The 14,872-nt window shown below is 39.7% G+C and overlaps 1 protein-coding gene and 1 pseudogene across 6 annotated transcripts in view; both read left to right on the top strand.

Annotated features, from left to right (window-relative positions):
- Abhd3 (abhydrolase domain containing 3, phospholipase) overlaps positions 1-14,872 on the top strand; it is a 40,900-nt gene that overhangs the window by 18,508 nt on the left and 7,520 nt on the right. For 4 of the 6 annotated variants that reach the window (XM_074070143.1, XM_074070142.1, XM_074070140.1 and 1 more), the window contains one exon: positions 12,124-12,236. The exons of the other annotated variants lie outside the window; for them this stretch is intronic. In XM_074070143.1, coding sequence (XP_073926244.1) covers positions 12,124-12,236 — 113 coding nt within the window. The remainder of the gene's footprint in view (positions 1-12,123; positions 12,237-14,872) is intronic. 6 annotated transcript variants of the gene reach the window in all.
- LOC141422764 (U2 spliceosomal RNA) lies at positions 14,210-14,411 on the top strand (annotated as a pseudogene).

Here is a 14,872-nt window from a genome sequence, read left to right as displayed (position 1 = left end):
TCATGGGTCAGAATGAGTGTTAATTGTATCATGGGAAGTGGAGAGAGGGGTCAAGGATAACATTTTTAGTTGGGCTGGCTGATAGAAGGTGCTGATATTTATTGAAATAGAAAATATAAACGAGCTGGGCACCAGTGACTCACGCCTGTAATCCTAGCTACTTGGAAGACTGAGACCAGGAGTATCACCATTTGAAGCCAGCTCCAGGCAAATAGTTTACAAGACCCCTTTCCAAACCTTTCTGATTATTTCCAAAATAACCAGAGCAAAATGGATTGGAGGTGTGGCTCAAGTGGTAGAGTGCCTGTTCTGCAAGTGCAAATCCTAGTCCCACCAAAACAAAAAGAAAATATAGGAGAGTTTACAAGATTTTGGTCTGATAAATTCTGTTTTAGATGTTGCCTTGGTCTATTTTCTATTGCTGTAAGAAGATACCCGAGACAAGGTAATTTATAAAGAATAGATGTTTGTCTGGCTTACAGTTTTGGAGGTTTTCCCGTCCAAGAGCATGGTGCCAGCATGTGTTTGGCATCTAATGAGGGCCTCCTTTCCGCCTTACAACATGGTGGAGGGCATTACATGGTGGGACAAAACAAGTATCCTGACTTGGGTCTCTCTTCTTCTTCTTATCTTGCTACTAGTGCCATCAAGGGCCTACCCTTATGACTTTTTCTAATCCTAATTACCATCCAAAGGCCACATACCAAATACCATTAATGTATGAATTTGGAGAATAAGTTTCCAGCAGTGAATTTTTGGGAGAAATATTCAAACCAAAACAGATGTAATAGGGTACTTTTTGATTCTCCAGTGGAAATTTCCAGTAAACAACTGAGTTTATGGACTGACTCCCAGGAGATATGTGAAGGCTATAGAGAGAGATTGGTATTGTCAGTGAGCAGGTAGAAGTTGGAGCCCAGGAGTGGTTGAGATTGCTCAGAGAGAATTTGTAGAGTAAAAGGGGAGAAGTCTATGGATAGACTCTTAGAGATCTAATAGGAGCCAGGTGTGGTGGTACATGTCTGTAATTCCATCTGCTCAGCAGGCAAAGGTTGGAGGATCCAGGCTAGCCCAGGCAGAGTTAGCTTGAGATCTTATTTGAAAAACAAACTAAAAGCAAAAGGACCAGGAACATGGCTCAAGTGGTAGGAGGCTTGCCCAGCAATTGGTATACCATGGGTTCAGTCCCCCAATGTCACCAGAGAGGGAGAGAAGAGGGGAGAGGAGGGGAGGGATGAGGAGGAGAGGGGAGATTCTAGCTTTAGCATTTGTCATGGGTTGGATCTAAAATGTCCCCCAAAGAACATGTGCTAAAAGCTTGGTTGTCAACTGATAGTGGTTTCTCCTCCTCATCTTCCTCCTCCTCCTCTTCCTTCTTCCTTCCTTTTCTCCTCTTCCTCTTCCTCCTCCTCCTTCTCCTCCTCCTCCTCCTCCTCCTCGTCCTCCTCCTTCTTCTTCTTCCTCTTCCTCCTCCTCCTTCTTCTTCTCTCCTCTCTTCTCTCCTCTCTTCTTCTCTCCTCTCTCTCCTCTCTCTCTCTCTCTCTCCTCTCTTTCTCTCTCTCTCTCTCCCCGCCCCACCTTCCCCACTTCTGGTCACCATGAGGTGAGCTACTTTACTTTTGCGTATCTTTGTTCTGCCTCACCACAGGCCAGAAACGACAGAGTCAAGTAATCTTCCAGCCTTTTAAGTTGGTTTCCCTCAGGTATTTTTTCACAGTGATGGAAAGCTAATACAGCAGTTTAAGTTAATTAGAAATTTACTTTGAAAAAATGCCTTTTCAGTAACTTTCAAACATACGATTTAATTGGATTTTTGAAAAATCTGCAGTAATACTTTGAGTTCTTACAAAGTGAAAGTACATGAACCTTTTTTTTAATTTTAAAGAATTCCATTTAAAGATGAATAAAAGCAGCTCCATCTCTGGAGTGGTAAACAGTAAGTCAGTTAAATTGTGATAAACTAGTACCCCCAGCAAATAATGCTATCAAAGAGGTTAATGCAAATTGAGTTGTTAAAGCTGTAGTCTGGCCAGCAGCTCAGGAGTGTGTGTATTGGAAATTGCCCTGAATTTAGTAATAAGCCCCAAGTTCAAGTTTTGTTCTTATCACTAACTAGCTATGTGATACAGGAAAAGTCAAATAACTTTTCTGTGTCTCGTTACTTACCTAAAAAACAGTAATACTGTGCACATACCACTTTACAAGGCTGTTTAGAGTTCACATGGAGCAAGGAATGTGAAAAAGTCCTGTAAAATAAAGCTTTTTATCACCGGAGGCCTAATTGCTCTGTATTAATTCATTAGCTCATTAGGATACAAGAGCAATATAATATAATTAATTAATAGACGTGAGTTACAATGAATGTGTAAAAGTGGTTGTTCTAAAAGGATATAATTATAATTATTTTGTCCAGTCAATAAAGTGGATAGAATTTGTTGTTCTAAAAGGATATAATTCTGCTTACATTTTGGTTAGTACTATCCTTAATTCTTGGGCTGGGGATGTAGCTCCATGACTGTTTGCCTAGCATGCGCTGGGTTCAATACCCACTACTACTACTACTAAAGAAAATCCTTAATTCTTTCCTACGTTTTGTATAATAAAAACAAAATGTCAATATTGATGATCAGAGCCATTTTTGACACTTAGATCCCTTGATACTCCTTTCTGTCTTAGAGCTAGGAATAATTTCTTCTGCAGATTAGAAATCTTACATTTATTTATATCTCTTGTTCCAGAAAGGATTTAATGTGGCTCAGACCCAGAGTAAGAAAGACCTTAGGGTAGGCATAAAAAACAACAAAAGATGAATCAGCAAAGATCAAACAGGAAGGAACTGTCTCTAGCTGAAATTAGCCCAAAAAAACTAGCAAAGGTGATATAGAATTTAGGAGAAGTAGTTTCCTTAGGAGAGGAAAAAATGCACAAGTAAAGGCTTTCCTGAAATATGTCAGAGATAGACTTAGAATGTATCAGGATTAGTGTGGCCCCTGCAAGGGAGAGTGAGGAAGTAGAAGTCCCCCCCCATGTTGTCCTCATTTCCTATTAGTCATTGCAGGAGTGAGGCAAAGCCAGAAGCCCTGCCTGGCTGGGGCTGTTTGCTGTAAGAGACAGACAGACAGACAGCCCCAGACTCAGCAGACAGAACCTCAGACATCCTGCAGGGTTCTGAGAGTCCTTGGAGTAGATGGGACCTTTTTTGTGTCCCTGCTGATTGGTTTTCAAGGACAGGAATCCAGGATTCCCAGAGTAAACAATTATATTAGTACTTCCTGAGCTTAGTTTGGGAATGATAATTTGTAAAGAACTCAGCCCAAATTGAGTTTGTTGAAGGATACAAAAGGGTTCCTTTGTTTTTGGTTGACCCTATGAGTCATTTGGATATCTGTACAAGAAGAGGAGCTTCCTAGACACTTTGGAAAGTACCCTTCAGAAAAGCTAAACATCACTGTAAAGACAAATGAAAATATGTGTTCTCACAAAAATGTGCACATGTGTATTTATTGTGGTATTATTCCTAGTAGCCAGCACACAGAAATAACCCAGATATTCGTCCATGGATAAAGGGATAAACAAAATGTGGTATGTCCATATCATGAAATATTACTCCACATTAAAAAGGGATGGAGTGCTGATGAACCTCCAAAGCTCTTTTCTGAGTGCAGGAATCCAGTAACAATAGACAACATATGTATGACTCCATTTATTTGAAACATTCAGAATAGGCAAATCTATAGACAGTAGATTAGATTAGAAAAGCCCATGCTGGCATTTGCTAGTTCAAGTTACAGCTGGTTCACCAGGTAAGGGAGGACCAACCTAGACCAAGTGGAAGGAGAAAGATACTTCAAAGTTGTGCTGCTCAAAATGTGGCACCAACTTCTGCTCCTCACAGTCTGATACCAGCTCCTGACAAGTTGAGGGGCTGCCAGGGAACATCAGCCAACTTAGAAGCTAGAGAAGCAGAGAGGAGTGGTGACTGCTGGAGGTGGAGGGGGGGGGGAAGTAAGGAGAGACTTGTCAAAAGACAAAGTTTCAATTGGAGGAATAAGTTCAAGAGCACTATAGATTATACAACATGGTGACTATGGTTAACAACAAGGATTACGTTGAAAATAACCAAGAGGGTAGATTTTCAGTGTTCTCACCACAAAAAATAAATATATGAGATCATTTATAGGTTAATTCACTCAGTTTAGTCATTGCACAATGTAGTCATATTTCAAAATATCATGTTGTACCAAGAAATAAGTACATTGTTTGCCAATTAAAAAAAACTACATAGTGCTGGCAGAGTGGCTCAAGTGGTAGAACGCCTGGCAAGGCCTAGAGTTCAACCTCCAGTACCACCAGAAAAAAAAAAAAAAAAAAACTATGTAAATTGACTTAAAAGAAAAAGAAAAGGGAATATAGGGCTGGGGGTATGGCTCAAGTTACATAGTGTCTGCCTAGTGAGTGTGAGGCACTGAGTTCAAACCCCAGTACCACCAAAAAAAAGAATGTAAACAAACTCCCCAACTCCAGTTCCTACACACAGCATAAGTAGGTTGAAAAGTCATACTGGAGAATTAAACCCAGGGCCTCCAGCATGCAGGCAAGGGCTACACCACTTGAGCCAAAGCAATATTCTTTTTTTTTTTTTTTTTAATTTTTTTATTATTCATATGTGCATACAATGCTTGGGTCATTTCTCCCCCCTGCCTCCACCCCCTCCCTTACCACCCACTCCGCCCCCTCCCTCTCCCCCCCACCCCCTCAATACCCAGCAGAAACTATTTTGCCCTTATTTCTAATTTTGTTGTAGAGAGAGTATAAGCAATAATAGGAAGGAACAAGGGTTTTGCTAGTTGAGATAAGGATAGCTGTACAGGGCATTGACTCACATTGATTTCCTGTGCATGTGTGTTACCTTCTAGGTTAATTCTTTTTGATCTAACCTTTTCTCTAGTTCCTGGTTCCCTTCTCCTGTTGGCCTCAGTTGCTTTTAAGGTATCTGCAAAGCAATATTCTTAACAACAGAAGCAGTGTGTGATTTACACTGTGAGGCCAGCCCCTGTCACATCCTGGACCGGCACTTTGAATAGCTCTGCCTCCGAAGTTCTCAAATCCCCAAAATCTCATTTTGTAGATTAGGACACCTCTGGGAAGTGGGGTGACTGACATAAGGTCTGAAAGCTGATTAGTGGCCTTAGGTTAGGAACTCCAGAGTGTCTAGTCTAGTGTCTTGATCTTTCAATGCTGGCTTTCAGTCAAATCAGGCTGAAAACCCAAAAGCTGCTTCTTCCAGCTTCAGATGCTTTGGGCGGTTAAGGACTCAGATGTAGAGAAATCTGCTCTTGTTTCCCACTGAGCTTTTCCACCTTGGTTTTTCCAGGGAGGCTAATAATAGGATAGGAAGGATTTGGAGGATGTTTTCCCTCCTCAGTGGATTTCTTTTTTCTTTTTTCTTTTTTTTTTTTTTTGGTTGGTAACCATCTGTTTTTGAACTTTAATATTTTGATGTAATTTTAAATTTACAGAAAAATTACAAGTATAATATGACAATTCTCATTTATCCCTTTAGATTCTTTGATGGTTGACATTTTGCAATATTTGCTTTATTATTCCCTCATTTTATATATATGCATGCATGTACATAAATATTATACATATATATAACCTCAGTGGGTTTCTGAAGGAGGTTTCCAGAAAAGATTAGGTACTTCCTTTATGGCCTGGGGAAGAAGGGGCAAGAAGCACAGAGGGCAGTGTCAGCTGGGCCACAGTTCAGTTGTCAAACTTGTTCCTTCAGGCATTCCCTTGTCCATGTCCTCCCCCAAGAACAGCAAATGAATATTTAATTAAGTAATTGAAGAGTTTTAGAAGTAATAATTTAATAGCTGCCATTATCAAATGCTTAGTATGTGTGAGGAGACCCAATGAAGTCTGAGATTGTGTGGGAACACTTCCCCAAATACTACGAGGACTCCCAGGGATTCATACCACCATGGAGCTAGATTTGCCTTCTCTTAAGTCACTCTAGGTAGCATTTATCATTCTTGTCACTGCAGTCCCCTTCCTGTCTTGGCTCAGCTCTTACTCTGTCTCTGTTCTCTGAGAACTATGGTTCCCAACCCCAGCCGCACACTAGAATCCTCTGGGAAACTTTAAAAAATATTGATCCATGGACCCCATGTGCCCAGAGAGTCGAGTTCTTTTGGTCTGGATGAGTCCAGGTGTCTAATTGTTTTAACATTCTTCAATGTGTGTTGTTTGCAGACAGGGCTGAAAATCCCTATGAGGTGAAGAGTGGCTCTCCATGTGACAGCCGCCCAAATCCAGGCTCACCATGTCTGGCCCCCAGTGTAGCTATGTTAGAGTACATGATCTGCCTTGCAGTCTAGGCTGGACAGAGCCATGTGGCTGCCTGGCTGGCCTGATGTAAACCATGCCCAGAGCTGCTGGTGCATTGGTGTGGCTGGTGCAGCAGGACTGCATGAACATGGACTAGAGCCATCTGGCGCATAGCAGGGATGTAGCACAAGTCATCCTGGCTTCAGAGCTGGTCAGGCTATTTCCTGAGGCCCTTTGTTTTGTGGTTAGTTCTCTTCTTAAAAAAAAAAAAAAAGTAGCAATTTCTCAGGCAAATTTAAACACTTGGCCTTTTTATATGTCTGTCAATATATAATGATTGTACATTAAATTGCTGATTTTATATATGTGCACATATGTTTTCTCTTCTATTACTCATTATTTGATGAACTACAATTCCAAAAAGAAGATCAATTTCCCTAGGAACAATTTGGGCAGTTCACTAGGTACTAGATGGGGGATAAGTGGAATGAAAACTAAATCACACTGTACAGATAAATCATAAAAAGATGATGCCTTTTGGGAGCCCACATCTACAAAATAATTACAGAGTTCATTTAAATAGGATATCAAATAATTATGTACAGATCATTAAATACCTTTGAGAAGACTTTAAGATGAACTATTCTAAGTTCCTGATGATATCAGACATTACAATTAAACATATCTGAAATTTAAATTTTTTTTCCTTTTTGTTTTTGGCTGTACTGGGGCTTCAACTCAGGGTCTCACCACTTGAGCCACTCTCCCAGCCCTTTTTTTACATTGGCTATTTTTGAGCCAGGGTCTTGCTTTAAGCCTGGACCAGGACCCTCCTATTTATGCTTCCCTGTGTATCTGGCATGAAAGGCACACACCACTGTACCCACCCATTGGTTGAGATGGAGTCTCAAGAAGTTTTTTTGCCCAGGTTGGCCTCAAACCACATACTCCCAATCTCTGCCTCCCAAGTAGCTAGGATTACAGGCTTAAATCACCACACCTGGCTTCTACTTGCCAGTTCTGGCTTTTACTACAGATTAGCACATTAATTCCTCCAGAATTAATGGTCAGGGTACCTGATTCATAGGGTGATTTTTAAAATTTGTTTCCAGACCAAAAAATTCTTAATGAAAAAATTAATTCTAAAACATAGTTCTTCTAAAACCAGAATAAGAAAATTCTCTTTTCAGGTTAAGGAGAAATCAGTTTGTCTACTTTTTAGAAGCCCTTAGTTGATTAAGAAGGAAAATTAGATGTAATCCATAGATCAATATAAAATATATACTTTAGGGCTGGAGGTGTAGCCTAAGTGAGCCTAGCAAGTATAAGACCCTGAGTTCAAATCCCAGTATGGCCAAAAAATAAATCATATACTTTATTATTTTCCTGTTATATATGAATAATTAGGAATTAATTATACTTCATTATTCTCTTCAATGTTTAATTAAACCCAAACATCTGAAGACCTCCTGTCTTTTGGATTTTATGCATTTTTCCAGAATGCCTTTCCCATCTTTATCTTACCCTAGAAGGAGTTTTCATCCCAAGTCTTCCTTCATCCCTCCTCAGATTAGGTGTGGTTCAATTCACCTCTGACCTGGGAGCATGGAAATAGACAGGAATTATTGCAATAGGATAGTTGCTGGCTGCATCAGTAGCCCTAGTAACTGAGAAGTAACTAGCTTTTGTTTAAAAAGTTGCTAAATTATATCTTCAGGTGTAAAAACAACTTTTGCAAAGCATACCAATTCAGGGTATTACTCCAGAAGTGTCTTTGCTGTGTATCTTGAGTGATTCCTATCTTTAACAGGACCCAAGTTCTTTAAGACTGCTTCTTTCTAACTTTAGATCCATGAAGAAAGATGGCATATGGTATTTCCTGTGGAGGTCATCGAGTAGTAAGAGGTTGTGTGACACGGCCTCATAGTTGTGCATAGCAGATCTTCTCACTTGCAGTGAGGTGTTTATTGATTGTCAAAGATAGAGTAACAGAGAAACTCACAAGGGGTAGGGTAGATAGGGCAATTAGGAGCAGAATTGGGAAAGGCTATGAGGCCCTAGCAACCAGGGCAAGTCATACCTGATGGCTGACATTTATTCAAGTCAGTTTCGGCTGGCAACATTGAGCATGCAGGACACCTGGCAGGTGAAGTGTACACAAGATAGCAAGGATAGTACAAGTCTTGAAAAGCAAGAAAACATCAGGCCCCATGGACCTGAATCTGTACACCTGGACAAAATACCAAGTTGGAAAGCATGCTTAGCATCATCTGGTACAGGTCCTGAACACTGCAGAGGTGTTAGTCCTTCACTGAGTAGGCAATGGAAAGCTGATGAAGGGTTTTATGCAGAAAATTATCATGATTAGAACTACAAGTGTTCTTTAGGAAAATTATTCTGACAGTGAATTGGATAGTAGAATTATGGTTTTTTGGTTTTGGTGGTACTAGGGTTTGAACTTAGGGCTTCATGATTGCTAGGCAGACTATCTGCCACTTGAGCCACTCCTAGCCCAGTAATAGGATAATGGATGTTTATGAGGAAATGTTGGGAGTTGCCCAGTGCAGAGGTGACTGTAGCAGTCCAGGTGACAGTAGACAGCTTTGTGGGAGAAATAGTAGGTGCCACACCTTACCTTCTTTGCACTTGCATGCCTACCTGAGGGCTTCCGGCTGCAAACAGCTTCCTCCCTGTGACTGAGCCTTATGGGGCAGATGGGAAAAGCCAGGAGCAGCCTTCAACCAATGACTGAAGGGACTTGGTAGATAATCCCCAGCAAGTAAACTGGGGTATTTATTTTAAGCCATGTTCAACAAACGTTCAAGAGTGCCCCAAGGGGATTGAGTCTCAGTTGCCCACAGCTGTCAGTCACTTGATAACATTTCTTTATTGACGTCTTACCTTTCTTGACTCACTTCACCTGGCCTCTGCTGACACCTCTTGTACCACCTTCCAGTAAAATTAGGTGCACCCACATCCTTGCCACAGGAGCCCTTCTGAGAGAACCCAATTTATCAGACCTTTACTGGAGTAGAAAGGAGGAGTTTCCAATGTTTCCTGCAAGAGGTTCTGAGGAGGAAGAAGCTGTAGGACTTTACAGTTTATCAGCCATGAGGGGAAAAGGCAATGTCACCTATAGTCACCTAGGAAAATATAGGTTTCATGTATTGTAAAATGGGAACTTACAAGAAGTACCAGGGGTTTTCATGTGGAAAAAAGAAAGGTTTACTTTTGAGCATTTTGCATTTGAAATACTAGTAGAATAGAACAGTGAAGCTGCCTGCTGGAATGTGGAAGTTTGGATATGGTGCTCAGATCAAAATAAGACTGGAGATTTGGTTTGGTTGTTGCACGGAAGTGGCTGATGATACTATGAAAGTGGGTAAGACCTTAAAGAACTGGGTGTTGACCAGAAAGTGAGCAGATAGATACAGGCCTAAGAATGAATAGCCACATTGGGGTTTGCGGAGAGTGAGAGGAATGGGGTGAGAAAAGGAAAATCAGTGGTAACAAGAGAACCATGGAGCCCCATGACCATGGAGTCATGGAAGCCCAGGATGGAGCCAGCAGGAGGCAGACCATGTGGAAGGGCTCCAGATTTTCTGTGATTCAGGATCCTGGTAACTTGAGGCATAATCACCTTCACATATTTTAATTGTCTATTGCAGTATAGCACAGCTGGGGTCATATGGATGTGCTATTGAAAAAGAAGAGATTTAATTAAGAAATCAGATTATATATTGCTTTATTTAGTGGGAAGGCAGTGCCAAAAAACTCCTTCATTGGCAGTATTATCTGTTTTGATCTTAATGTTCTCTATTTGAAGGAAAACATGCAGGGAAAGGGAGAGGGTACCAGATACTGACTCATTTGCTATACAGATGAACTGGTTTACTTATTTCAAACATGTAATCTAGGTTCTGCTACTTTGTGACTTTTGGCAAATTACTAAACCTCCCTGGGCCTTGATTTCCTTGAGTGTGTAAACAAGGAACCAGGTGACATCTGTGGTACTTCGTGGCACGAAGACTTTGTGTTTCTAGTAAATTTCCGCAGGCCATTTTTTTTATGTCCTTAGTGTGTGTGTGTGTGCACGTCTCTACATGTGCATATATACTTTACTTAAAGCCTATATAACAGAAGAACGTGTTGGGGACCCTTCATAGATAATTCCGAAATTTTAAAGCCATGTACTGTGAATTGATTCACATGTAATAAAAATGCTGAGAGTGATTTCTTCTCTTAAATTCTCATGACAAATTCTGTAATCACTACAAATGAGCGTAGTAGAAGATATTCTATTTAGATTTTACAGTGAATTTGTGCCCCTCAGGTGCATTTAATCACAGGTTTTTTTTTAAATACATCTCAGCCTAGTCACTTTCTAGCTGTTAAAAATGTAATGAGAGCTGTTAACCTCTCTAAACACAGTTTCCTCATTTATAAAACTGATGCAATGATAGGATCTTCCTCAGGCTTTTGTGGACACAAAGTAATCATTTAATAACTGTTAACCATTGTAAATGGCAGGTTGACATTTGTCTTTTGTAGCATGCCAAATGTGCGTATATTAAGGTGACAGTAAGCAATAGGGATGAGTTTAGTTGTATGGATCATTGCAATTTTTTTTGTAGTCATTAGTAATTGAACATATAGCTGATGCCTAATCTTCCTGGAATGATCATGGTTTATTGGAATATTAAATTGGGGTGGTGTAGATGACTAGTTTCAGTGTTCTTATTAGAATAATATTAACAGATTTGTCTCCTTGTTATTAAATTTCAGATTATTTTCTCTCATAATACTTTGTCTTATACTTTTTATTCATATCCACACTCCTTATATTCTAAAGAGGATTGTTCATTCCTCCCACTTCTCAAATGATGCATCTGTGAGGCTTTTCTGCTATAAACAAAGCCTTTATTGATGAATTTCACATGAAAACCACTTGTTTAATGCATTATGTATTGAGGCAGAATCAGCTTTACATAATTTAACATGTTAAGTGCCTATTTCAGTGTAGCACAGCTGGGACTAACTAGATATATTGTTAAAAAAGAAGATATTTAATTAATAAGTCAGCCTGTATTTTGGCCTTATCTAGAGTAAAAACAGTGCCTAGAAACTTTACTCCTTCATTGGCAGACAGCACTCAGGGTGGAGAAAATAGCTCCCTAGTTAGAAGCTGGGTACATTGTGACTTTTTTTTTATGGTACTATTGAAAAGCTTTTTTGCTTGCTTGTTTTTTTTTACCCCCCCCCCCAGAGTCTCACTGTACAGCCCAGGCTGACCTCAAACTCCTGATCCTCTTGCCTCAGCCTGTTAATACTGCAGTTACTTATTTTGTACTTGCTTATTTTTTTTTTTTTAAAAAGAATTAGTTTGACTTTTGTGGGACATATTTTTTCCCTATAAAAAATCTAATTGTCTACTTTTTCTTCCTAAATTAACTGTTCTTGTTAAGGTGGAGACACATTTGCATGAGGTAGATTATATCGTTAATTGCAGGCATTTGTATTAGACTTGCTCCGTTTGTGTCAAGTCATCTTTGTGTGTTCAGAGTCTTTTTTGTTAGTACCAACCCAAAAAGTGTTGACTTCAAATAGCATATATATGTACGTATATATACTGGAAGATATAGAAATGATAAGTTATTGGTGATAATATGTGCCAAAAAAGGTTATTTTTTCTTATTTATAACTTCTTGCTCTTTTTTTTAACATTTCTGCATTATGCAAATCATTAACCTCACATTTTAATTGTTTTGCTTTACTTGTCACTGCTTTCAGACACCAAGGACTTACTGTTGTGCTAATACTGAAGACCTGGAGACAGTTATTCACCATGTGTACAGCCTGTACCCTTCTGCTCCTTTTCTGGCAGCAGGGGTTTCCATGGGAGGGTAAGGTTTTTCCCTTTCTAAAATATCTGAAGGGAAGCGATCTTATTGGCTATCTCTTTCAAAGGACTATACCCTAACTAGACATTTTACAATAAATGTTTTTGTATCCTATTTTATCACATGTGGTTGAAAGAACAAAGGAAGGCGTTAATTCAGGTAAATTTTAGTATTTTCCTTAACTCTGTGATGAAAAAGGTACAACCACTTCCTCAGGGCACTTGAGGTTTTGTGAACCTGAAGTCTTGTCCAAACCCATGACTCCACTGCTATGGTGACCATCATTCCCTGGTACCCTCCCCACCGTCCTCGCAACTGTGTTCCCCTTGACTACTCGGAAGCTGAACTTGTAGCATGGCGTTCATCACTCCAGTCGCAGAAATAATCACTCTCCCTTGTGGTGGCCTTCCAAATGATTTTTCCCTGGATGATGTTTTTGTTTTGTTTTGTTTCTGGGCAAATGGACCTCTTGTGGAATGTTGTCCTAGAAACTGAAATTTTGTTGTTAGTCTCCTTCTCCTTGCTGTAGTTGTAAGCATGTGCACTGTGGTTTGTGCTGCTTGCCCTTAATTGGGGCTTATTTGGAAGTTTTATTTATCATGTAATGTAGGCTTATTTTTACTAATGATTGATTATTTCCTTGTTCTAGTCTCAGTGAGCTCAAGGAAATGTAAACATTTTAGTATCTAATATTTTACTGTGCCTTAGATCCCCTACACCAATGTCCAAGCCTACTTTTTAATTTAATTAACTAATTTTGCAATGCTGGAAATTTAACTCAGGGCCTCACGAATGCTGGGCAAATGTTCTACTGCTAAGCTACACCTCTAACCTCCAAACTGCTTTTTTAAACCAGCAAACACTTAAAGTAGAAATGATGTTTTTCATAATTTTATAATGGATTTATCTGTCATTTCGGTTTTCAGAACATCTTAGGATAACATGTCCTTGAAAATAGCCATTATGAATGATACACTTTAAAAAGTAGGCTTTAACCAGAGTGTTTTAGATTCATAAACGTAAAACTAAGAAGAAAAGAATGCAACTCTTACATTAGCATGGAAGGTCTGACTTGACCTACTAAAAGAAGAAATCTGGATCTATGCAGAAAACCTAGGCAGAATTTCTCAGTTGTGCTTACTGGACAGAATTTAGCTTCTCTTTCCTCTGTCCAGTAAAGGACAAAGATCCTTTAAAGGACAGGGGAGTGCCGAACTTTTTCTCCTTAATCATATAAATTCTTGAGGTTGTTTTTTTTAAGTCATACATACCTTACATAAACAGGCCCAGATTCTTTATTCAGAAGCTCCTGGGAAATGCCTATTCACGCCTTGGCATTGAAGCCTCAGCGCCTGAAGGCAGAATCTGACCGTCTGACCGTGAGCTGGTTGAATATTAATGTCTTGTAAATTATTTGAAGGAAGCACCCTTTCTAGTTGCCTAGCACTGCGACGTGTTCCCAAGTGACACACCATTTAGGGATGTGTTTTCAAGCTTGGCACGTTTCTTTCAGAGATGCAAATGACAAAAGCATAGTCCGAGGGAGATTCCTATGTCCTGGGTACCACAGACTTGGTTGATCCCCAGGCCTCTGGTCCTGGGGCCAAGGACAGACTTACAGCCAGAAGTGAGTCAGATCAAGGAATCCTCACCACTTGCGACCTAGATGCTAGCCTCTCAATGAGTTGGAATTCTTTAAAAATGAGTTAAAGCTTCTAAATATAAATAGAAAAGTAGATAAGAATATCCCCTACACTCATCACCCAACTTCAATAATCATCAACTCGTGGGTAATCTTGTTTCATCAATATCACCCTCCTCCCCCATTCCCTCCCAACTCCAATCACTATGAACCAAATCTCAGACATTATTTATTTATATTTCAGTTGGGGCTGGAACAGTAGAGCATACCGGCTTAGCATGCATGAGGCCGTGGGTTCAGTACTGCTAAATAAATAAACAAATAAATCAGCTGGATCACTTTTTGGCCTTTCGGCTAAGACCAAGTGTAGTATCTATTCTTATCATCTTAATATCTGATACATCCTCTATCTCAGGACAATATATTAAGTGGCCCTTTAGAACAGGCTGATGGGAGATGGAACAAGAGATTGCTTTGTTTCAAGCATTGAGCTATCAATCTAGTATTGGAGTACCTCCAGGAGTGGCACGTGCACATTAAAAAAAAAAAGTAAATACCTAAATATTTCAGTTGGTCTCCCCAAATAATGCTCTCTTTAAAAAAATCCATAATACCCTTATCACACCTGAATAAAATTAACAGTAATTCCTAAGTATCATCAAATATCCACTTCCTACTCACATTCCCCCAGTTGTCTGTTTGTTCACTTGGTTTTAAAGTTCGATTCAGGAGTGAGACATAGCCCATGTCTTGGATTGGTGTGTCTCTTAAACCTCTTAGTCCATGCGTTCTATCTCTCTTTTTTTCCCCCTTATAATTTGTTTCTTTTGGTGAGAAAACTGGGACTCTTTTTCTGTCAAATTAAAGCCACCTTTTTTGGGGGGGAGGTGTATTAGTGGCATTATTTTGCTTCTGAGTAACAACCAGAACTTATCCCCACCTAAGTGGTAATGTCTATTTTTGGATCTTTCTAACCCTGAGTTTCCCTTCCAACTCT

The sequence above is a fragment of the Castor canadensis genome, chromosome 4 (assembly GCF_047511655.1).
Source record: "Castor canadensis chromosome 4, mCasCan1.hap1v2, whole genome shotgun sequence".
In the NCBI taxonomy this organism is placed as follows: Eukaryota; Metazoa; Chordata; class Mammalia; order Rodentia; family Castoridae; genus Castor; species Castor canadensis.
The sequence above is the reverse complement of the archived record's forward strand: the minus strand, read 5'-3'. Positions and strand labels throughout refer to the sequence as shown.